General features: G+C 42.1%; 2 protein-coding genes across 6 annotated transcripts in view; one reads left to right on the top strand and one right to left on the bottom strand.

The window, feature by feature from the left end:
* The window catches only part of LOC308136603 (pleckstrin homology domain-containing family A member 7-like), a 172,572-nt gene extending 165,691 nt beyond the window's left edge, over nt 1–6,881 (bottom strand). For all 5 annotated transcript variants that reach the window (XM_080505016.1, XM_080505017.1, XM_080505018.1 and 2 more), the window contains exons 1-3: nt 6,763–6,881; nt 6,453–6,529; nt 6,258–6,315 (exon numbers count right to left, since the gene is read on the bottom strand). In XM_080505016.1, the coding sequence (XP_080361142.1) occupies nt 6,258–6,315; nt 6,453–6,529; nt 6,763–6,845 (218 nt within the window). In that variant the 5' untranslated portion in view covers nt 6,846–6,881. The remainder of the gene's footprint in view (nt 1–6,257; nt 6,316–6,452; nt 6,530–6,762) is intronic.
* A 12,397-nt stretch (nt 6,882–19,278) lies between these two features.
* LOC308136971 (pleckstrin homology domain-containing family A member 7-like) lies at nt 19,279–23,484 on the top strand (the record flags this gene model as incomplete). Its single annotated transcript, XM_080505527.1, has 5 exons — nt 19,279–19,308; nt 21,588–21,767; nt 22,613–22,746; nt 22,965–23,098; nt 23,191–23,484. 5 exons carry the CDS (start codon nt 19,279–19,281, stop codon nt 23,211–23,213), a joined length of 501 nt encoding a protein of 166 aa, XP_080361653.1. The 3' UTR covers nt 23,214–23,484.
* Nucleotides 23,485–24,793: the final 1,309 nt, after the last annotated feature.

The following is a 24,793-nucleotide window of genomic DNA, read 5'->3' as shown; positions in this document are numbered from 1 at the left end:
GCCATTTTGCTACGACTTATGGTGAGCAGACACAGCAGCAATGTTTCACAAACGTCACATTTTCTTCCTGTTTCCGAAGGAGATGAAGCACTTTCACAAACTTCCACTTGACATTTTAATACAGGGGTGTCAGACGTAAGGCTTGTGGGCCAAAACCGGTGCGTAACAGGAACAATTTGTCCTCAATTTCAGTAGTACGCATATGATTTAGTGAAACTATTGACACTTTCATCACATATACTCAGTCGCAACAAAGAAACATGTAAAAGCTTAGAATCAAAAGTTATTATAGCAAGATTTTACTGGTCCAGCCCACTCAATTGAAATTGGGCTTTGAAGTAAAATACCTTTGACACCCCTGGTTTATTTAGTTCTTCTTTCCAAAATACAGACTCGTCATGGGAAATCTTTAGATCACGGTTGACAAAGTCTGGTGACAGCAGCAGAAACTACTTGTTTAATGCAACCTCTGCTGGGAGCTTAGAGCGACGTGTCCTGGAAGATCTTCTGAACACTTCACTGGCCCCTATCAATCACTTTAACAGACAAATATCTTACCTTGAGATAGAGCTTTCTTGTAGGCTTTAACTTCAACACATGGAGTATGATCCCCTTGCCAGTATATGGTAAAAGCCGCAGGTAAAGACAAAAGCCTATGCAATGCTCTGTGAAAATGAATAAACACTGCCCTGGCAAACACTGGCTTCTCCCTTCTCAGAAATCGCCAGATACCAAGAACTCCGAGTGTCCAAACACAATGAAAAGCACACAGAGACACAGAAGGAGCAGTGTTGTTCTTTTTACGAGTAATAAAAACATGAAAAGCATTTTTTTGGGAAAGACAGAGGCTCCGGCAGTGAACCGCTGAGGGGGATGTTACATAAACATGGCCTCAAGATGTTTGACAGGGAAGAAGGATATTGGCTGTCATGGATGTTATTGGTTCACCTTGTTATTTCTCTTGAAGAAATGCCATCCATATAAACCAATTAAAAGTTTGGAGAAGGAAATAAAGTGAAATGTCCCACTTGGGGAGAAAGAAAACAATGTGCTTGTCCCAGCTAAACAGATACGAAGTCTGCAGGGGAACACCTGAAGGAAATGCTTGTGGAAAAATCTCGTAAATACCTGAAGCTCCATGTCATGCTATTACTAAAAGCTCAGCCTGGACTCTGAAGTGTGGATGTTTGAGCTTTGCTTTTGCAGAGTGAGCTGCAAAGGTCTGATTTATCTGATTACCAAAACTGAAATCTGTACGCAAAACATTGTTTCTATGGTATCACACTGACGCTAAAGGCATCACAAAACTACTCAAACTCAGGTACCCCATGAAGTAAAAACACATTTCCACCATTTTGAACTTGTGTCGAGGCTTGATCTCTTCATTATTGTTAGAAAATGATTGTCTCCCTTCTGCAAGTCTGATGAGAGACTGATGCATTAATTGGTGAATAGTGTGTTGTCCCTGTTACTGGACTACAATTATCAAACAATAATTCATATTGAACTACAAGTTGGTTCAAAGAATATTGTAATACTATCCACAGTACAGAACGCATATTAGCCTAAATCAGTGCTTCTCAAATGGTGGGGCGCCTACCCCCTGGGGGGGCGTGGTGGGGTGTCAGGGGGGGCGCGAGGCGGGCGTATTAGTGTCTTTATTCATGCTTGAACAATAAAAAAGGGCCTCCAGCCACTAGGTGGCAGCAGTGCTCAAACTAATCAACAGGCTGCCTGTTCAACCCAGTAGAGAAGAAGAAGTACTACACATGAACACCGGTGTACAGAGCTGGAGGAGGAGGAGGAGGAGAGGTGGAGAAGTTTCTGACAGGAGTGAAAAGAAAAAAGGATGAGGCGTCAGAGGAAAAGAAAACAGGTGACAGTAACCGGTATAAAGCTAGTAAGAGCAGGAGATATGACGATGCCTACATCGCCCTTGGGTTTACCGTGAACACGTCGGAAACCAGGAAACACCCGTTTGTGTTTTATGCCTAAAAACTCTGGCAGCGGAGCATGAAACCAAATAAATTAAGACGGCACCTGGAGACCATACACCATACACCTGGAGACCATACACCATACACCTGGAGACCATACACCATACACCTGGAGACCATACACCTGGAGACCATACACCTGGAGACCATACACCCGTTATGTCAGTAAGCCAGTGGAGTTGTTTCATGGTAAACTCCATGAGCATCGCCAACAAGCCGGTCATTGTGTCAGCGCGGCATCAGTAAACAAAAAAGCCTGTTAGCCTCTTACAAAGTTGCCCACCACATCGCAAGGTGCATAAACCCTCACACCATAGCAGATTTATTTTGATAATCAGGCGAATGTATGCAGAATGCTGGTGCCAGCAACTCATACAGTGGTTTATACAGAGAAATAAATAAATATTATCAAGTTCTCAATGGTAGTACAATTCGGGGGGGGGGGGCCTGAAAAAAATTCTGTCCTCTAGGGGGGGCGTGACAGAAAATAATTGAGAACCACTGGCCTAAATACAGCTTTCAAGGAGACTACAACATGACAACTCACACACAACAAACAGGCAGCAGACAGCTTCACAGACAATAACACCAGAGCAGCACAAACGAATCCACAATTAATGATTTAATTTAAGAGTTTCGGCTGTCTCAACAGGTCATCTGTAAATCGTTTATTACTTCAAATTAAAGGCAGGACTCGTCTTGCACACAAATAACATCTTTATTTTTGTTCAACCGTACAGTGCGTGGCTGCATAACGCTCTCGCCTCACAGCTACAACGTTCAACTACCGGTGAGGCCTTTCTGTGTGTAGTTTGCATGTTCTCCCCATGTGTGTGTGAATCTTCTGTGTTTCTTCCCTCAGTCCAAAAACGTGCATGCAAAGTTTGACTGGTGACCCTAAAAAATGCTCCTCGGTGTGAAAGCAAGCATACCCTGTGATAGACTGGTGACCCGTTTAGGTTGCTCTTGCCCTCACCCACAGTTAGCTGGGAGGGATTGGCTCCAGCAACCCTGCACGGGATTAAGCAGTATGGATGGATGGATATACAAGGTGTTGGGATGTGACAGAAAGCACTGCTTTCTGAAGACACAAATAAAACTCAAGACACACTAGCAGAAAGAAAAATCAGCTCAAAGCAACTGAATATCAAATGTATGTGTGTTTCATGTAAAGAGTTTCATGAGGTCTTTTCATGACAGCACACTGGGCTTTTCCAACACAGTTCTGTGAGCCATGTCTTCTCACCACAAATATTTCCATTCAAGGTAAAAGGTTAAGTCATATACAAGAGAGTCATGCATTCACACCACTCAAGAGCCAATGGACTAAAGGAGGCATTTTCCACATGACCTGAATTCAATTTTTCTCTCAGACAGTTGCAATGCACTCATCACTTTCACACACCAAAAGAGAAAACGGCAATGCGAGGTGCTTGAAATCTATTGGGAGGAACTCGGGGTACAGTACTGTGCTCAAAAACTGTGAATTTAACCACCGACCTTCCGACATTAAAGCCACCAAAACTTGCTTGATCGGACGGAGAAAAGAATTTGTGACCAAAATTATTCGTGTAATACTTTTTTTATGTTTTTCGCAGTGTCAAATAAATTTTCACGACGACGTTTCAAGTGAAAACAAATTGTTTTTCCATGATCAATTCTGGAAAATTTCACGTGCAACATGGAAAACGATGTTTGTTTACATGGAATGGCAGAAAGGCAATGTAGCTGGCATGCCAGGCCACTAGTGGGTGTTGTTTGTTGTTTTGTATTGAAACCATGGACATTGGTATGGACAGAGAGCCAAGTTGGATTGTTATTATGGTGACTGTCAACTATAAAACTACCAAGTCCCAGGAGAATATGGACTGGGAGTCCTGACACTCTGAAGGAAACACTGTTGTTATTGTCCGTCTACTGAGCATGTGCAGAACTATTTACTACGGTCGTGATGCACATGCATAGCAACTGCATTGCCTTCAGCCATCTACCTGATGGAGCCAGATGGAGCCTGAGCGTTTCCAGAAAGTGTCGTTTTGGCCCGTTTACACAACCATAGAGCCTGAATGTTTTCGAAAAGTTTCACCTTGGGAGCAAAAAATATTATTTTCAGTGACTCAGAGCACCGTTGTCATGTAAACTAACACCTAAAATGCAACAAAAGTTTTGTGTTTTCATTTCAAATCGTTGCCGTGTAAATGATCCTTTACACAATAACAACTTGACTAATCTCAGTCTTTAAGTCAACAGTCTGCTGGATTGTTGAGGATCAACCTCAGCCATGAAAAGCCATAAAAAAAAGAACTCAATGAACAGCAGAAACCCCAATGACTTGAAAACAAATGTCCACGGCAGGACATTGCTCTGCTTTCATGTTTGATTCTCCACGGCGAGGACATGCTGGATGAGTTTTCACTCAGTATCGTAAAGGGACAAATTCTATGCTATAAAAGAACTAACCCCAGGTTTGAACAAACCTGGGGTTAGTTCTTCATTTTCTTTATCGATCTCTGCAAAGTATTTTCAGTCACAATCTCAAGTTTTGTAGCATGATGTTGTGCTTTTCAAGTTGGGGAATATTTATCCAAATTACTTCAGACCACAAACCAGACGGTGAAAGGCAACGACATTGATGTTTTTCTGGTGCAGATTAAGGCTTGACTTCATAGACAAAACAAAAACAGGGTCAAGCGGCTTCAAACTGAAGAGGTAGGACAGAATTCAACAAAATAAACCTCCTTATTGATCAGAATGCGACGCAGCCGACGGCCATGCAACATTTCCATGAAGCCGATTTAACACAAAGCTCAGATGGAGCATCTAACGTCTGGTTTGTGGAGCTTCTTTCTTCTTATTGACAAGAAATTCATTCAACCTACATGTTGTTCACCGCACTTCTTCCACAGTACAGACAAGAGCAATGAGCAGCAAGCTGATCAATATTTCCCAACAGGACAGTCGAGGGAGCATGTTCAACATCCTAACGTGGAAGTAATGACTTCTGTGCGTTTACATCCAACTTATAACACCTGAGGATATCAGGACGACTAAATACCACAAAACCACAGTCTCCAATTCGAAGATATAGAGATCATTTTAACTGTAAAGTAGCATTAAAAGTAAAAAAAAAAAAAAAAAGGGGGGGATATGGGAGAGTTGGGAACAAGCTTTCACGCCACCTTGCAAAAATTCACACAATTAACAGAACTGTTAGCGAGGTTCTGAAACGCAAATGTAAAAACGATGCATTTTATCTCGAACTGTTGTGGTGTTAACTGGTAATAACAGATAATTACCAGCCCACAATCAATAGCTATTTAAAATGTAAGCACAGTGGAATAATAAGACCTGAAATGAATCCAACATTCTCAATCAGCCCTCACTGATGCTAAAGTATTTCTTCCAGTAATCACAGCTGATGAAACTGTGCACCAGATGCTTCACCGTCGTAAACACGTCCAATCACTCATCGTGGCATTAGTTGATCCAACTTGTGGTAAAGCTGTTGCTCTTTAAACATTCAGTGAGGTAAATAAGAAATATGTCTGCATTTTCATGGCGAGATTGTCCTCATCCAGACCAGGCTTGTGAAACACAAGATCTGTGGGCCTAAAGAGGTTTACCCATAATGCAACAGCTACAGGAGAGGCTTTCTGGACATTTCGCACCAGACGGTTTCATTCAAATCAAATTTAAGATGTGGTTGTAGTCATTTTAGGTAATAATTGTTTGGTCTTTGTAAAAATAGACATTATCAACACATGTACTCTGCCATGACAAAGACACAGGTTAAACTTAAAGGTTATTATGGCACTATTGTACCGGTCCGGCCCAGTCAAGATGAAACTGGATCTGTATGTGGCCCCTTAATTCAGATGTGTTTAACTCTCCTGGTCTGAGGCATCCGGTGCCTGTGTTGTATCAGCTAAAAGACTTCTTAAACACAACAAATATAAATCATCCATGTAATATTTATCATCTGAAAAACTTGCAAAGTGAGAAGGAAGCAACTGAGTCCTGTGACAAAATACTGCAGATAAACTTACAGACGTGTAGGAATGTGGAAACAGGTAGAAATCCCTGACGGTATCAGCAGCAGATGAAATCAGGGAGGTCACGACGGGGTGAACAGGTTAGTCCCAGTTACAGCTGGGGTAAATCCACACTGCCCCCGGGGGGGGGTAATTAGTCCAGCGAGTAGCGGCCGAGGAACCACGTTAATCCCAGCGTAATGCGCAGGTGACCGAGCGAGGTACTTACTTTATGAAGAAACTGGCTCCTTCGTCCGTGAAGCCTTCCTCCCATCCCCGCGGCATGTCTGGAACGCACACACACACGCACACACCTCTGCTGGTGAAAGTTTACCCGTCGGTGCAGAAGTTACGAGACAAACGTGCAAAGTAAACAGTGCGCGACCTGCGCGCGCGTGAAACTGCGCGGGTTTTCTCGGTTTACCTGAGCGGATCATGTGTCCGGAGTTTACCGGCTCACCGGAGCGGGGATGGAGCCAGGTGGTGGTCTGCGTCTCGTCGCTGATAGACGAAACAAACACACACACACACACACACACACACACACACACACACACACACACACACACACACACACACACACACACACACACACACACACAGAGGGGGGGGGGGGGGGGGGGGCAGGGGAGAAAAGCACCTGTTACACCGCAGCGCAGAAGAGCAAACACCCGGTACAACCCACACAGACAACTCCCGTTAAACACACACATCCGCTCCGTGTCCACACTCACTTGATGAAAAACACCCGGCCGTCCCCGCAGACACCGTAAGACCAGTGCTCAGGTAAGGTGTCCCGCCCGAGAGGCGCCGCCATGATCCGGTCTGAAGTCCTATTTCATGTCATTGCCTCTCCATGGAGCCTCCTGGGAGCGCAGCAGCGCCACAGTGCCAGGCCGTCGCTGCTGCCTTCACGGACCGCCGCCGGAGCACGGACATTCGAGTGTCGTGAGCTGAGCGCTCCTTTTGACGGCGCACGGCGTGACATCTGAAAAACGAGCGCATTTGTTATTTAATTCCAGACACGTGTCATGTTGTTGCACAACAAGTGTGAATGAATCAGTTTAACCATTCAAGTTACTCACAGGGTGGTGACTTTTATGTTTTTGCAAGACATAAATAAAGATTCATACATACATTATTCTTATCTTTCCTCTTTTTTTTGATGGTTAAACAATAATACTTTGCTTCCAACGTGGGACCTTGTCTTTGGATAACCCAATAGTACATTAATAATACAATAGTGTCGCTTTGTTACTCTGGCCCCTCTACTTTAATGGAGGGATGGGGCCAATCCGATCCAGTATTGGTGTTGGTTCCAATACCAACGTAATTTATTGATAAGAAATTTCCTATCCAACCTGCAGAGATTTCTGATCCATGAAGCCGTGACTGCTTTACTGTTTGCTGAAATCATAGATATGTGTGTTTTATAATTATATCTATGGCTGAAATGACTCCACAAATATTTCCCTGCAGCTGCTTTGCTCACTGGCTGCAAAATGTGGAATGGATTTCCTGAAGGGAGACGCTCTGGTATCAGAATAGTATCTGCATCACCAGATATCCAAATTTAGTTATTGGGATCGGCTCGGAAGAGAAAAAATATTGATGAGTGCATCCCTACTTTAATGAGGACAACACCACAGCGGTCACCAAGAAGGCTCAGCAGAGATTGCCGGCTGCCCTCTCCCCTCCCTGGTGGACAGTTTCACCTCCCGATGCCTCATCGGAGTGTTAAACATCAAGAACAGCTCACATCCTGGTTTCCACCTGTTTGACCTGTTGTTCTCCGGCACACTCGTTGATTCACACACATCCTGCACATCACAACAACTCAACCATATACAGTGAAATACTGTGAAACCTAGTGCATATTGCACTATTTCTGTATATTACATCTGTTCGTTTGCACTCTTTAATTATACATTTAATTATGAAAATAAAGGCTGTACTGTTCAATAACAGACCACCAAAATATCTCCAACACTGAATTGGTACGTCTCATTGAAATTCTAGCATCTAATATAGAACCAAGTCATGTGCAGTAGGTTTTATTGTGAATGTAAATGGGATCAGATAATATATTGGGAAGAAATTTGGATTGTTGTCTTTGTGTTCACAAACTGAGGAAATAATGATACTGTATTTGGGGTTTCAAGTAAAATTTTAAATCTCAAACAAGTTTCTGATCTCTGTACGTAGAAATACTTTTTTTTAATCCCCTACATTCTTCTTGTGTTATTATATCGAGGGAAGTGTATAGAGCAGACTTAAAACTAAATCTAAATGTTTGACAGTTTGAATACATCATGAGCTCAATCACAAGAGGACAATAAGTGCTGAGTCCCTCAAAAATTGAGGGGAAAAAAGTTCAAAAAGGTAAAACTCTTCTCTGTCTGCAGCCAGCGTGTCCATGAATACGTCTTCTACCAAAGTTTAGGAGTCATTCCTGCAGCTACTAGTGTGATAGTGCTCAGAGTTACAACGTTTTGGTGAGCAACTAAATGCATCACAACAATCCACAATGAGGAAACAGTGAATATAATTAAAGGTTCAGTCTAAAGATTCAGAGGATTCCTCACCAAAACAAAACACTATAAATGTTCACAGAATGGCCACGGAGGCTCAAAATGTCTCACAATGTCTTTAAATGGGTGTTGCAAGTATTTTGTTTATAAATCCACCTCCATTCATCTGTTACATCACTTTACCCTGTTCAGAGCTGCAGAGTGCTCGAGTCAACCCCAGCTGACTCTGGATAAAAGCAGGGTTCACCGTGGACATGTCACCCCTCCATCACAGGGCAGACAGGGAGCCACAGTCACACACTTTCACATCAACACACCAGGCAAGTCAGAGCCACCTCACGACATGTCTTAAATTACTGCCCATGGCCTTGCAACAGATCAAATGGTAAAACATTTTAATAGTCGTGTCTGACTGTGGCACCACCGCTCAGCCTTTGGTAAGCCCAAATCATGGAACAGCAGCCTCTGAAGGTCACTGACTGTGGATCCAGACTCTGCAACCTTTATGACCAAAAGTGACCAAATGACCAATATTCCACCAAATATAGTTTTTCTGGTAAAACATGTAAAATCTCTGAAATGAAGAAAAAACATCTTGAGGCTTGATTAGAGATTTTTCAGATTTTTTTAATAGACTTTTGGTTTAGCATTTTTAAAGGTCTTGGCTGTTTTAGCCACTTTAGCTATTTAACTATTTTTAGCTGCTGAGTTTTCTCTCTTTTTTCCTTCTTTTCCACCATTTTTTCTTTTCTCCAAAATAAAACTGTACTAGCAATTTTAATCAATTTAATTGTACAAATTTTACTGTATGTTATAATAATAATAATAATAATAATAATAATAATAATAATAATAATAATAATAATAATAATAATAATAATGTTCAACAGTCCTTCGCCAAGTTGTTGTTGTCTGCTTGGTGTTTTGACTGTGATATCCATCTGGAAGGGCTGTTTTAGTGAAGATTGTTCTGTTCAAGTCATCAAAATGCTTTTGTTTGATTTGGTCAACTATGCAGATGGAATCAATCTATTTTTGTAAGAACGTATTTGAAATTGTGTTCATTTTGAAAATCTGTCGGAAGCAGTTGTGATGGTAATTGAATTGACAGTGACCTCATTTCTGATTCTGGAATTCAGCAACATTCACTTCCATCCATTAATACTGATTTAACCTCCTGGGCCGTGGCCTCCACATATGTGAACATGGTTTTGGGATGTCTGTACCACAATAATACATTAGTTTGGGACTTAGGAGGTAAATTTTAGTGTAATATTAATTTTTATATAATTTATCTTTGGGTTTTCTACTCTATTGTTTTGATTTCCAGACAGGTCTTAGTTTATGAAAGGTTGTTCCTGCTTTAACCACTCTTGTTTTTGATGTCTTTCTCAGTTGGATCTTCTGTACTGACGACTGCTCCTAATTAGATAAACTTGTCAACCTACTGTTTTTCATTACCCTCAACATGCAGTTTGGCCTGAGCTGCTGTGTTAAATCTCATTTCTTCTGTTTTCTTGGTGTTGAGCTGCAGTCCGATTTGGCTAATGGCTGAGTCTGCGAGTTTTTTCTTGCATGTGTTCTTGCCGAGATGAAAACGAGGCAATATCATCAGGGAAATCGAGGTTGTCTAAGGTGGAGAACATGGACCATGTCATCACTCTTTTCTTGTTATTGTGGTCTTTCTTACTACTACAGTCTGTGGCAACCAGGATCAGGATGAGAGACATGGTACAACCCTGTCTAACTCCTGAGTAACTCTAACTCTTAACTCTGGAGTCAAATAACAAAACAATGTAAGCAAAATCTTTATTTACAAGTAATTTTCTGAACATGTCAGGGAGCTGCTACAGGGGAACTACAGGATGTTGCAGACCTCTTGGAAGTGTAATTCAATTTGAACATGTCCTCAAAAGCAATTTTGAAACCCATCAAACGCCGAATTGAAAACTGAGAACAGGAAGGCCAAAACCTTCCCTTTGCTGCACAGGTTAAGTTCATCAGAGCTGGAGCAATCACCCATCGACAACAGTTCAAACTGGAGCCCACAATTCAGAGCTCATGTTGAGTGAATGAGATGTTCATGGTCAACCTGTTTCAACGAAGAAACCACAGACAGACCGAGATGATGATGAAAAGTCAAAGTAGAGACATGGGAGCAGCAGAACACTCGACTGAAAATTCACATTGAAGCGTCTCGTCATTAAGGGTCTGTTATAATTGAATTGCTGGCTCTCATTTGTTTCGTACACATCTTTTCTTTTCAAATTCACCAGTTTGGCTCCAGACTACAAGAAAAAAAAAAAAAAAGGCCACTGAAGAATACAACCTTCACATGGCCCAAAGTATCCAAACATTTGAAACTGTCTATTTAGAAACAGCTGCCAGAGACCATTTCTCTTTTTGTGCAGGACTTATCTGTTTTGGCACTAGTGGTGTCCTTAAAAGAAGACATCCAAGAGGGGAATGTGATTAAGTTTTAATATGTTTTCATGAGCCAATTTTCTTGAAAGAAGTTTATATTGATTGAAAAAAGATATTTGCATATTCAAAGTAGTTTATTCCCAGGGGAATTTCTTGAATGAGAAAGCCAGTGGCTCAGGCAGAGGACCATTTGGACAGACCTGGGAGGTTATTCAAGGCCAGAAGGCAGGCGGGGGTCAATACATGGGTTACTTACAAATCAGATGAACGGGGGCCAAAACCCAACATCCAGAAAGGCTGAACATCTGACACTGAGCTGAGCAAACATGGAAACCAAGAAGGCCAGCCTGCTAATTGATGCATGACACAAGCAACTGCAACTCGGAGACAAAGAATTGTCAAGCCAGAAGCACAGTTAGTCACCCTTCAGTCATCATGGCAGAGCCAGACATCCAACACGCCACAGACATGGAGCCTGAAGGCAAACACTGACGTTAACATGAAACGTACTCAGGCCCACACTTAGGGTCCGTTTACATGGAGCACAAATGGTGATATTTCGGGATGCATTTGGGAAGTTCGTTTGCATGTAAACAAAGCTACAAGTCACAGTGTGCAACAGAAGCTTCATCAGCATGGTATATGTGTGACCTGTGTTTACAGTTCAGCTGATGTGATGGTAATGCTGTTAGCGCAGCGCTTTCTTTAACGTTTGCGCAAATGCCTTTGGCTGGTTTGCATTTACAATCACAAATGCACATAAAACATGTTCAAAACCAATTATCCAGAAGCATCTCAGGCCTGGCCAATGACAAAGACATGTTGGATCAGACGTCAATTCACATAAACTGCTTTTACCTCGATTTACTACTAATGGAAACTGTTTACAAATATTTCTTATTCTGCAAAAAAGAGCAATATGAATTGTTCACAAGCTTGGTTGTTTTGATCACACCATCCACTATTCTTACAATGGAAAACTTTGAAATCCATTGACCTTATAGAGTTCAAAACTATTCAAATAATGTGTAAAACAAGGATGCCGGGGAACAATCAGCAATTGTTTTGTGAAAGAGAGGGAGGTTATGATTTAGTTACAGTTAAAAACTAATAAAGTACACACCACCTTGAAAAGTTCCTGAAACATCTGTGGAATAAAACAATGGAACAAATTGTGTGTGGAGATGAAACGATTATCAAACCTAAATTAGTTCAAAATAGATATCGAGAGTTGATTGTGGCGAGGTCCAGGGTATAAATATATTATTGGATAGTGACAAATGACAAATTATTAAAAAAGTTTACACTTCTTCGTACTTTGTACTCCTTTTCGAACACAGATAACACATAATGACAACCGATTATTTTGTCTCGTCTACATTTGCTAATTCATTTAAATGTTATTCTTTTACATTTGTTTTGTGTATTTCTGTACATGTTTGGAAAAAGCTCAATCAATCCATCAATCAATCAATCAATCAATCAATCAGTCAATGCTCTTTTATGTCTAGGAGCGGAGGCTTTATGCTTCCTGATAGCGCCACCTACAGTAGCTCTGAACGAGATTTACATGCAGATTTGTGTAAATAAAACATTTTGAGGGGAAATAATCTGATGGGAACAATGTTGTTTTTGAAAACATAGAGGGAGAAATGTAAATTTTTGTAACTAACCAGCCATGGGTTACTATCACATACTAGAATGGAACAAGAAACTTAATGAACACCTTAGAAAAGACTGCGAAGCACCATTTATCCCAAAGTAATTACTCACTCACCAGCCATTTATTATCAAAAGCGTGGTTTTTCTGGAAAAAAAAACCCCAACAAATACTATGAAATTAAGTATTCCAGCACTGACAAGTTCATCCCTAAATAGATAATGGTGTGGCTGGGATAACAAGCTTACAGGTCAGTTTGAGTCCAGTATTTACATTCTGCAAACACGTTATTGTTTGTTTCCCCCCGGTGCCTCTTTAAGACAAACAGGAGACTTCATCACATGTCAAACACAGTTTGCTCAGAGTCACTCGTCAGGATCTTTGAGCTCATCGGAATTTAATTTTCCAAAGCGACCCGAGGACTCACGAGACGTGTGGCGGCGTGCTTAAGTCAACATCCTGACACGCTTCCCACAAAGCCCTGTTATTTAGGAATCCACACTCGGAGGAACAACAGCTCACCTGGGCTGTTGTTAAGTTTGCGGTCAACAGGAGTCTCCTTACCAAAAACAGTAATTTCCTAAAGAACAGAATGCAGCACGACTGCTTATAGTTATCACAGTGATCTTCATTTATCTCTCCCTCCAGCGCCTTATTTTAATAGAGGTAAAATTACACTTTTTTTTTTTTTTTTTGCTCCCGGTTTTGATACATGAAAGCATGTTGAACTATCTACAGCTTTTCGGTGATTTTCTCGTTTCGCAATCATTTGTAATTTTTTGATTTCTCAGATTAACTCCTGTTTCCAGCAACCTGGAACAGCAGATTTCAACAGCCCGTTGGTCTAATTTGTCCGTTTCTCCCAAACCACACTGCCTGAGCACGTGACTCACATCTGGTACGACTTCACTGTGCATGTGATGCCTGATGCCTTTCTTGCTTTGGCTGTTTCGATTGGCAGCACTTACTCTGGAGGCAACCTCGGCACCAACAAAAGAAAGGCCTGATGAGGCAGAGCCAGCTTGAAGGGCAGGTAGAGGTCAGCACGCACAGCCTCGCCACATAAAGCCCCGGGGATTTTCCTCGCTATTTGGGGATAAAGTGCTTGCATAGTAAAGAGAACAATGAGAGATTTTGACAGCTAAGTTAAGCTATCACGGGCAAACACAATATTAAATCTATGCTATTAGTGCTAAATCTTTTCAAATGGCTCTCAGTTAACTTGGCTGTCTGACCAAACTATGTGGGATACTGAAAAAAATTAGGAACACAACCAACCGAAACTGCTATATTTTGGACCATTCTCACACTTTTTGGACTTTCATCATGAAAATGTAATAATTCTCAAACAAAGACGTACAGTATCGTCCCATCTGAGTGGTTTCTGTGTGAGAATGCTGACCTGCCCACTCCGAAGCAGGGTTTGAATCTCTCCCCACAATCTGTCTGTCCTCTTCTTTCCTCTCCCTCGATCTCCAAACCCCAACTGGAACATCAGAGAGTCTCTGCCTCTGACCCTGGATCTGCAGGCTTTTTCCTGTTAAAAAGGGAGTTTTTTCTTCCGACTCGTCATGAGAAATTGCTGGTTTTTCTCTTTAGAAGTACCTTGAGATGGCTGGGTATTATTTGGCACTATAGCAATAAAACTAAACAGAATTGAACCTTTCAAGCATTTTTAGATCATGAGTCATGCGCCGCTTTTATTCCATGCAGGAGCAGGAAGTTTGTCGTGGGCCTGAGTGCAGTGACAACCAAAGGAGATGACAAAAAAAAAAAGAATCGTACGTCTTTATGTCACACTCGAGAATGTGCAATCATTCAGTCTCACGGATAATGTGGTGCTGAGCCGAGGAACTATTACTAACACCAGAATGTAAAATTAAAGGTGATCTTTACTTCTGGCAAAAATGTAGGACGGTGAATTAAAATGTCTATATAGGAAACCGAGGATGCACAGCTGATTGTTTGACTTTAGTCATGTGTGTACAAGAGCCCTATATTAGGTAGAGATTCTTTTTAAATGACAGGTAAATGCAGGAAAAGTTGTTTTTTTTTACATTGCTGACATGTTTCGGTTGCGTCTGCCGCCTTCCTCAGAGCCTCATCTGATGTGTGATGACTTCAACTTTTTGTGCATTTATTGAAATTCCTCTCCTTTCGTAAACATTCTTGTACAATATGTAATGTGACATAAACTGGGGTTTGAGTGAATAGTGAAATGATGTCATGTGAAATGAGGATTTCATCTATTTCTATTGTAATGTTGTGGAGACCTTGTGCCAGTTGTTTTGAGTTCTTGCAGTGATGTTCTGTTGTGCCAATGAAGGATTTAATTATATCTACCAGAGCTTTGGAGAGGTTGTAGGTGACAGGTCCGATGCTGTCCACTATGGGGCACAGTGCAGTGTCTTTTTTGGGGTTTGTTTTTTTTAGTTCCATACATTCGTGGGGTGATACTGGCTGTGGGGATTAAATGTTTATAAGTTTCTTGTGTTATTTTTGTTTGTTTCGAATAAGGGTTTGAGCAGGGCTTTCAGTGGTTTTTTTCAGTATTTCATTTGTGTTCCTGTCTTCTAACATAATTTCTAACTGTTTCTCATATTTGACTGTGTCCATGATGACAGTTGTCCTTCCTTTATCAGCCCGTAAAATAGTAATGGTTTTATGTTGTCTGAGCGCCTGTATTGCTTTTTGTTACGTACGTACACACGTTGTTGGAACGACAAAATGAACACAATTTTTAAAAAAGCCATATATTGCCTGTATTCCAGGGTTAGTTGTTGATGCCCAAACTGACCCAGTCCAGATGCCAAACTGTCCCAAGACAAGACACTGAACCACAAGTCTCCTAAGAAGTGCAAAGCACCCTGCGTGGCAGCTGAAATCCAATTTGTTTCAGTGTGACAATGATTTAATATGACTCTTCATCAGACAGTTGAAGCACAATTATATGCTACATCAGTAATGTTGGCTGCTGTTTACTTTCCATATAAATTACAGGCGTGTTCTGATTCTCTGAATGTAATTTATGGCAAGATTAATATTACGAATAAGTAATAAGATATTCCTGATAAGGAGTTAGACCAGGGGTATCAAACATCACCCAGCAAACACCCAACGTGATCGATTTAGCACAAATGCAGTCATCAAAATTGGGGTGTTATTGGACCGTCCAATAACACGGACCACTGACGGACTACTGACAGACCTTTGAAGACATTGGACAGTGCAATAACACCCCAATTTCAACGGACTGGCCAGATTTAGCCTAAAAAACAACGTCTCGATCGTGTCGGAGGTGTAAGCATGTGAAGTTTAATGCAGACTGCACAATGGCTGAATTATGACCCTTTTCTTTTTTGTTTTGCTTTGGTCATAAGGCAATGAACTTTACAAAACTTTTCATTTTGTGAGTACAACTACGTACATAAATAAATATTTCAGCAGCATTTCATGTCATTTGTCACATTCAGAGTCAAAGTTCAAAGTCGGCAGTATGAGTTGGGTTCAAATCCAGCGAGGGCCTTTCTGTGTGGAGTTTGCTTGCTCTCCCCGTGCGTGTAACAGGGTCTATCATGTGCATGTATGTAAAATGTTTTGTACATTAGTTATTGTTATAATTATGCAAGATCTGGGTATGACTTTAAGTTTATTATATTTTTATGTATTTAGTGACCTGACAGTTTAGCTGACAAGTTGGGCCTCCGAGTTAGTATGTGGAACTTTACTTGAGCTTGTATCCCTGCGTTCATTACAATGCGACACTGCCCATCCATATTTAACGTGTCCACTCCCCGACTGCTCCCATTGATCGTGTGAGAGGTAAACGGCCTTGCAGTTGGGGGAAAATTCCTGTTTTAGCCTTCACAAGTTGCACTTTTGACTTTTCTGGCTTGCTTAAACCTGTTGTAAAGTGCATCTGAAAATGTCTACATTTGATTTACATCGTGGCACGATTGTGTGGACTTGACTGACCGGAGGATTTTTTTTTTTTTACGCTGCTCGTCAAGTATGCTATGTTCTGTTTAATGTTGTATACTGTACATGTTTTAATAATAATGCACTATTTTGTTTGTTTTTTTGCACCTCTCGCATGAAGATCAGTAACAACTGATGTGGACTTGACTGACTCGAGGATAAATGAAAGCTAACGAACTCGTATTAGCCTCAGAGCCATGCTGTCAGGGTGAGTCTGTAAAGAACCCCATAATGTAACAGCTATTGGGGAAATTCTGGGAACATTTTCACTGAATTTTGCTCCAAAAAATGGTCTCTATGTTAAAATTGTAGTAATTTTCGGACATTATCACATTATTTCACTGGTCACAGCCACTCAGGATTAATATTTGGCTGCATGTGGGTCTTGAACTGAAAACACAAAAGTCTTTCATTTAAACTAATTTGAAGTGGATGACCATCTTCTATAAGACATTATCCAAGCGGAGCCAATCCCAGCTAACAATGGGTGAAGGCAGGGAACCTTTGATATATGTGTTCTCCACAAGGCAAACAGAGGGAGAATAAATACAACTGCTTACATTCTATAAAACCTGACAGACAAAAAGCTCAACAATTTATAATAGCCCTACATAATCTGATGATAATGTTTGGTTCTTTTCATCTCTAATCCTATTCAAATATGAAGTTTCACAGATCGCTGCAGCTGTACAACTGTAAATACACTTCCCATGCAAGAATAGTACAATGACCGCAATGTAACTGAAACTTTTTAAACCTGCACCAAGCATTAAAATTGATAATATACCTGTAAGAGATGCTTGTTGTTGTGTTTTCTGTCTCATCTTATACTTCCTACAGAAGATCAAGATCACCTGTTACAAAGCACTTCAAACAAAGTGGATTTGTTCATCAGCTTATGTCCATCTCTTTCTTATTTCACTCCCTTTCCTGATGTGGGGCAGCTGAAAGAGAAAATAGTGAAAGTAGACACAGAGGAGCAAGCCAGACGGAACTGGGTTCAGGATGAGGATTTCAGCCTCCAGCCAACCACTGCAAACACCAACTGCAAACATTCCTTCGCACACAGCTGCAGGCTCGGATCAGCGTGTTTCCGGTTTTCACCTCCGCTGACAAATGGGTGATTTCGTCCAAGCAATAAGACAGCGTGTAGAGAAAAGGAAAATAAACCCGCCACACGCTCCAGCTCACTGTGAATGATGTATCAGTCAATCTTTAATCATATGAAGCATGTAGCATGTCGCATGGCTATTGTGTGAGCCCAGAAACTCTTTAGCATGTAGCATGTAGCATGGCTCGTAGTAAAATCCTCCCTATCCACTGATCAGTTAAACTGATGAGGGACTTGATTCAAACTCCGCTGGTCCAAATGTCTCTGCTGATGAGGTTTCTGGTGTTGTACGGACTTTCCTGCTCCTTCTCTTGTTGATTTGGCAGAACATAAACAGTCTGTCTTACTTTTGTCATTTCCTTTAACAATAAAAACTCTCCAAACTGTGGACATGGCTGGTCCTCCCTCGCATACCTGCGGGCTAGGTTGCTGGTGCACAACGTCACATCAAACGCTCCAGGTTGTATCAGAGAGATTTTTCCAAAAACAAGTACTACTTTGTGCAGTATTGGGCCTGATAGTGGTATGAGATTTGATGCATACCTTAATAAAGGTGAAATTGTGCTTACGTGTACATACATGCAAGAACCCTGGCAACTCTGCCACCTGCAGGTTTGTCCTTCAAGACAAACTAATGGCTGAGTAGCGAAACCTCATTTCAGTTCTGGATCCACAGACAGTCCTATAAATGTCATTTCCAAGTAGCCTTGTTTTTTTTCCACATTATTTCTATTGCAAGATAACTAACAACAAACACATTATCTGTATCATATTTCAAATATATCTTTACCATATCAAAACACAAGTTCACTGTGTTTTAGAAGTGAACACGTTCATACAACTTATGGTATTTTACCTTCCGAACTGTATTCTAAACTAAATCAATCCTACTTTATTAGTTGTGTTGCGGGTATTTCTTTTTCAGCCACATTGAGGTGCTCCGGGGAGCTGGTCGGGGTCAGGGGTCTTCCTCACGAGCCACAGGGAATCGAACCGGCAAAGTCCCCATCTCAAGTCCTCTTCACTAATCTCCAGGTCAACCACTTCCCCGTTCTTCCTGGGAGCAGTGTGTTTCCATTCCAGCACCCAGGGAGCGGTGAGACGAGGGGGGCGTTGGCCACAGCAACAAACTGTCGGCTGTTAGAATGGAACCAGCGATTATCAGATCCCAAGTCTGCTTCTCCCATCTCAAGGACTGCTCACAAGCTCAAATGTTAAAACATTAGCAAACAAAGTGATAACCAGCAGAAGAAAGGAGATAAATAATTGCTCCTGTCATGTTTAGTATGACCACCAGGGGTCTTTGAAAAGGGTTTTCTTCTCTTCAATCGTCTGCAGGTGTTGAGCTTTCAGTCACAGAGCAGCAGTCTGGTTGAACCTGCATCACAACATCTTAGCAGTCGGGCTGGATCAACTCTTTAGATATGATTGTTATTGCTTTAATAGTGAGTTGAAACCAGTTCACCACAAAGAGAACTAATTATTACACGACAAATGTTTTCATGATTATTAAATGGAGCAATGTTTCGCACAGAAGTGTTACGTCATGGTGGAGGAATCCAGAAAGAACCCTTGTGTAATCTTGTGTTTATTTGGCTGTAACACAAAGGCCGACTTGGCTTCAAGCCTTTGGCAAACACAACATTCGGGAAGAAAGACAAAGTCACGTGGAAACAAGAAACAAGGTCAGTCTTCATCACACACAGGTAAATGTGGCGTGAATCATCAATGGCCCGGCTCCTACGAGCAGGAAGTTGTGCCGCAGCCTGCGGGCCTGAAGGTAAAAATGCAAGTTATCGCCTGGAGGAAAGTGATCATTTCTGAACGTGACCTTTACACTCCATATAACAAGCAGTGAGACAACAAGAATGCTCTAGTTGTAATGATTTTTTTTAAAATTATGGAACAGAATGAAACTTCCCGCAGCGATTAACCATCAAGATCATATTGCATTTTCACTGAACATCTTCACATCCATGGAAGTGGGATGTTATTCCTCCACCGAGTCGGCAGGTGATCCAAAAGAATCAAGACACAATTTTGACACGTGAATTAAATGGATCCAGAACTAAACTGCTTGTTGCAGCGATCTCTGCAGATGACGTGTCATCTTACTCCATTATTCGTATGATATAAATAAAAGGCAAACTAGACGGCTCAAGAGCTCACAAACTACATTTAGACTAACATAAAACATTTAAATTAAAGAGATGGACTGTCATACACACTGACTGCAATACCTACCCTACAATGTGTGTAGCCCACATTATAAGATATAAACAGTAAATTTAAGAATAAAATCACATAAAACCAGTGAAATAATTTGTCCATGCAGCAAATAAATTCTACTGAATAGGAAATCTTAAAATAAGGCTTTTCTATTAATATTCAAGATGATGCTGTAAAATCAAGAACTAAAAATAAGCTAGTATATTTTGAAGCAAGCCAGATAATTTATCATGTTCAAAAAGTGAGATCTGAAATCATGATGCTACCAATATTTGTGTCAGGGATGAGATTCAGCCACAGAAAGCTGCAGTGTGGCCAACAACGTATTGTGTTGACGTTCAACGCAACACAACGCTTTAAGTTGGGAAATGATAAGTTTGAGCCTCACAGTCGAAACCCTCGGTCACTTTGTCCTTTCATTTGTCGCCTCCCAGTGGAAATCACTTGTAATTGAACACTAAACGTGGAAACGAGCTCATATACACTGGATCTTAAACCAGGCTGAATTCCAACTTCGTGTCATGTAAATTTCGCATCAACGATTTTCGAGAAACCAGTTGAAAAATGGGAATCTCAATTGTATGAAGTTTATGCCGCAAATATTCCGAGACCATACAAACAACAGCAGTAAATTTGAGCAAATATCATTAATAACGTGCAGAGAAGATGTTTTTGAGGAAACTTGGGATTCATTTTTGAAAAACACGGCAGAAGTTTGAAATATTCAACTTATAATCCAAACAGAGCTATGGAGACTATACTCAAGTTTTTTGTTTGTTGCTTTTAGTTTTCTTCTCAGTCTGGACACATTTGAGTCACGTCCTTTTCTGGTTTTGTGTGTGGTTGTTTTTCTGGAGATGTAGTGGTCACTTGGGGCCTTTCTGTGTTGCTTTTTTTCTTTTTTCTTTTTAAACAATCACATTTCCTTAGTCCAATAAATACATTTGAGGTTAATTGGTGACCCTGAAGTTGCCACTTGGTGTGAATATGACTGTGTGAAATGATCTTTTCCTCTGTTTGCAATCTGTCTCCCCTCATTATTATCCGCTGCAGTGCTGCTAATTTGTAGTAAAAGGTATAGAACAGTGCAATTCTGTTCATATTTGAAAAAAACACACTGAAATTCAAATGATCAACTAAACGTTGGTTTAGTAAACACATTTAGTAAGTATTTGTGAGATGTTGTTGCAGCAGGTGATTTCAGAACATGATTAAAATAATGAAAGCATTGACAGAATGATGAAACCTGAAGATGACACACATACAAGAACAGATTAATTTTTATGCTCTTGATCTAAAAACCTTTTCAACATGTTATTTTACGACCATAAAACTTCTGTGTTGTAAATTCACATGTCAATGATTCCATAATCAAACATGAGTCACGTGAATAATGAACTAATACGTTCACTGGCCTAAAACTCAACATGTTCAGCTTCTTGTATCTCTGCTTTATTCACTGATTCACTTTAATCCAGTAGATCTCATCTGGCGGCTTTCATGCTTTTTATTCTCGTCGCCGTCTCACTTCTGCTCGGTTCGTCTTCGGAGCGTCCTGACACAAGTGCTGATGCAGACAGATCTTTGTCCCTTCGCTCTGTGATGGACACTCCCGTGTCTCTGCAGGTGTTGGACTGGCAGGAGGAGCGGCCCGCCGCCGAAGGTCAGAGCCACGAGGGCTGGGACCAGGTCAAGGAGAGGCCCCGGATCCAGTCGGACGGCTGGATCACGGCCACGGCCACGTCCAGATGTGTCCGGGAGGTGGACGTGGAGCCTCTGGACTACGACCTGGACATCAGCCGAGAGGTAGGGAGTCAGAAGAAGTGAGACTAACTACCGGTCTGATCGCCACGTTAGACTGTCTGCTGGGCGTCAGTGTGAAGCAACGACTTCACCACATGAAGACTCACATTTCATGACCCGCTCACCACCACCGCCGCCACACTTCAGTCCCGAGCTGGAACTTTTCCAAAACGCTTTGTTTCCGTGGAAACGCTGCTGCTGTTCATGTGCGCCACAGTTGTAGCGAAGAGCTCTTCTGCACATGCTCAGTAGATTGACAATAATGTTTGTCTCCAGAGTGTCATGGCTACCAGTCTATCTTCTCCTGGACCTGGTCGTTTCACTGTAATAACAGTCCTACATGGTCGTCTGTCCACTACAATGTCCCTGTTCTCACCTTTGTTATTGTTTGTGTCGTTTCATTACAAAAACAAACAACAGCACCCACTAGTGGTCCAACATGAAAACGACATTGTTTTCATTGTTCCTGACTTGTCTGTGTAAACGGACATTGTTTTGAAAACTGCTGTCGTGTGAAGGAGAAACTTCTCTGAAACAAACGTGGTTGGGTTCAGGTTTTCATGCTTCCCCACTGCAAGAGTTGTGGCTGGTACCGAATGAACAAACCAAAGGGTTCCCATTTTTCATCACGGGTCCGATAAGGATTGGTCTGTGAGTTACGACACGCTGAACAAGCCCGGGCCAGGTTTGGCCCCGCCCCCCGGCTGAGACTGCTGATGTGCGGCGCTCATCGTCCCGCCAACGTTTTTACCGGGCTTTGCCGTACCGTACCGTCCCGTCATATTATGTGCAGTGGAAACAAGGCTGTTTACTTTTTCTCCAAAATGAATTAACCCCCGTCCCTCCAGTTGTCCAAACCACAGAAAGTGTCCATCCCGGAGCGCTACATGGAGCTGGACCCTGAGGAGCCGCTCAGTCCGGAGGAGCAGGAGGAGCGATCCCGCCGGGCCCAGCGCATCAAGAACCTCCTGGCAAAGTCCAGGTAGAAGACACCTGGTGGAAAGACGGCCAGGATGTGTTTTGTTGCCATATAAAGGGAATGAATGTGACACAGGTTTACTGTGCAGCTGTAACTTAAGCATTACTAAATGCTTAAGTTACAAACATGTGTGTGTGTGTGTGTGTGTGTGTGTGTGTGTGTGTGTGTGTGTGTGTGTGTGTGTGTGTGTGTGTGTGTGTGTGTGTGTGTGTGTGTCCCAGTGTTCAGAACCTGCAGCCGTCGGCGCCACTGGCCCTCAGCGAGCTGGACTGGGCTCTGCAGCAGCAGCAGAGGATCATGAGTGTGTCTCAGGCTCTGGCTTCAGAGGCGTCGCTCAAGAGCAAGCTGGTGGCAGGTGGGTCACTGCTGACCTGAGGTCTGCTGGTGAGACCACTGCAGGAGAAAACAAAGTACTGACATGACGACTCTTGTTCCCTTCCCCCTCAGCCAAAGCTGCTTCAAACAACTGATGAGAACTCGTTTTCACTGGAGCGCATCGTTACTCCAACTGATCCACTCGTCTTTTTCATCACTGAGGAGCAGAAAACACGTTTCTGTGGTTTTTCCCTCCATTGTTTTCACATTTCTTCTGCACTTACAAACCATGAGGTGTGAATAATGTCCACCTCCAGAGCCTGTTCTTGTTTCCCCTGAGCAGTGAGCCGCTCTGTGTTTCTGGAGAATTCCCCTGAGGGCCAGCATCAGCCTGCTCAGAGCGCAGCCTCAACATTGGACCAGGAATCACTTATTTATGACTTTTGTTTGGCTTGAAATGCTTCGATTGTGTATTTTGTGATCACAGATGCATTAAAAAGTGTATCTACCAGTTCAAACAGTGAAGGTTTTTCACACAATAAATACTAATATGATCAGTGTCTCTGCTTCCTCGGCCTGGAGCCTCAACAAATCAAAAGATTTCAGAGGGTTGAGTTCCTCACGTGGGACTGGGACAGGACTTTGGTTTTCCTCGCTGTCGGCTGCTTTGAGGAGAACAAAAACTTCTTCATTGATGTTCATCAAATGTGGAGGAAGATGGATGGACACTTTTCAGCTCCGTCCATCTTGAACATGCTTGTTCAAATGTAATTAGTGTCTCTGTGTCTTTCACATTTATCTCCTTTGCTTGTTGCTCTTCACTAAATTACACCACCAATCACAAGCATTTGTTACAAGAGGTTTTCCTTTATTCTTTTCATAAACAACCTCTGCTAGTAATTCTAATCATTTTGGTTCAATCATGTTGACAGTATTTCTGAACTGATGGTCATTTGAGTAGTTGGAGCTATTTTCTGCAATGACAGCTATTGGTTGTAATTCCTGGAGCTGATTGGAGCCTAGATGAGTGTGACGCTGTGTGGTGAGTGTCGGAGCCACAAGCTGACAGGAGATGGACTGTGGTGAAGAAAAGACTCTTTATTGGAACAGGTGGGGGGGGGGGGGGGGGTGTTGATGATGGTGTTGATGATGATGGGGTGATGATAGTGATGATGGTGGTGGTGGTGGTGATGATGATGATGATGATGATGATGAAGCTCTCAGCCCCAGGATGGAGGTGATGATGGTGATGGTGATGGTGATGGTGATGGTGGTGGTGATGAAGCTCTCAGCCCCAGGATGGAGGTGATGATGATGATGGTGATGGTGATGGTGATGGTGATGGTGATGGTGATGGTGATGAAGCTCTCAGCCCCAGGATGGAGGTGATGATGGTGATGGTGATGGTGATGGTGATGGTGATGGTGATGAAGCTCTCAGCCCCAGGATGGAGGTGATGATGGTGATGGTGATGGTGATGGTGATGAAGCTCTCAGCCCCAGGATGGAGGTGATGATGGTGATGGTGATGGTGATGAAGCTCTCAGCCCCAGGATGGTGGTGATGATGATGATGATGATGATGATGAAGCTCTCAGCCCCAGGATGGTGATGATGATGACGATGATGATGAAGCTCTCAGCCCCAGGATGGTGGTGATGATGATGATGGTGAAGCTCTCAGGTGTGATGAAGCTCTCAGCCCCAGGGTGGAGGTGATGATGATGATGGTGAAGCT

Source organism: Blennius ocellaris (genome assembly GCF_963422515.1).
Source record: "Blennius ocellaris genome assembly, chromosome: 11".
Taxonomy (NCBI): Eukaryota; Metazoa; Chordata; class Actinopteri; order Blenniiformes; family Blenniidae; genus Blennius; species Blennius ocellaris.
Note: the sequence above shows the minus strand (reverse complement) of the source record. Positions and strands in the feature narration are given on the sequence as shown.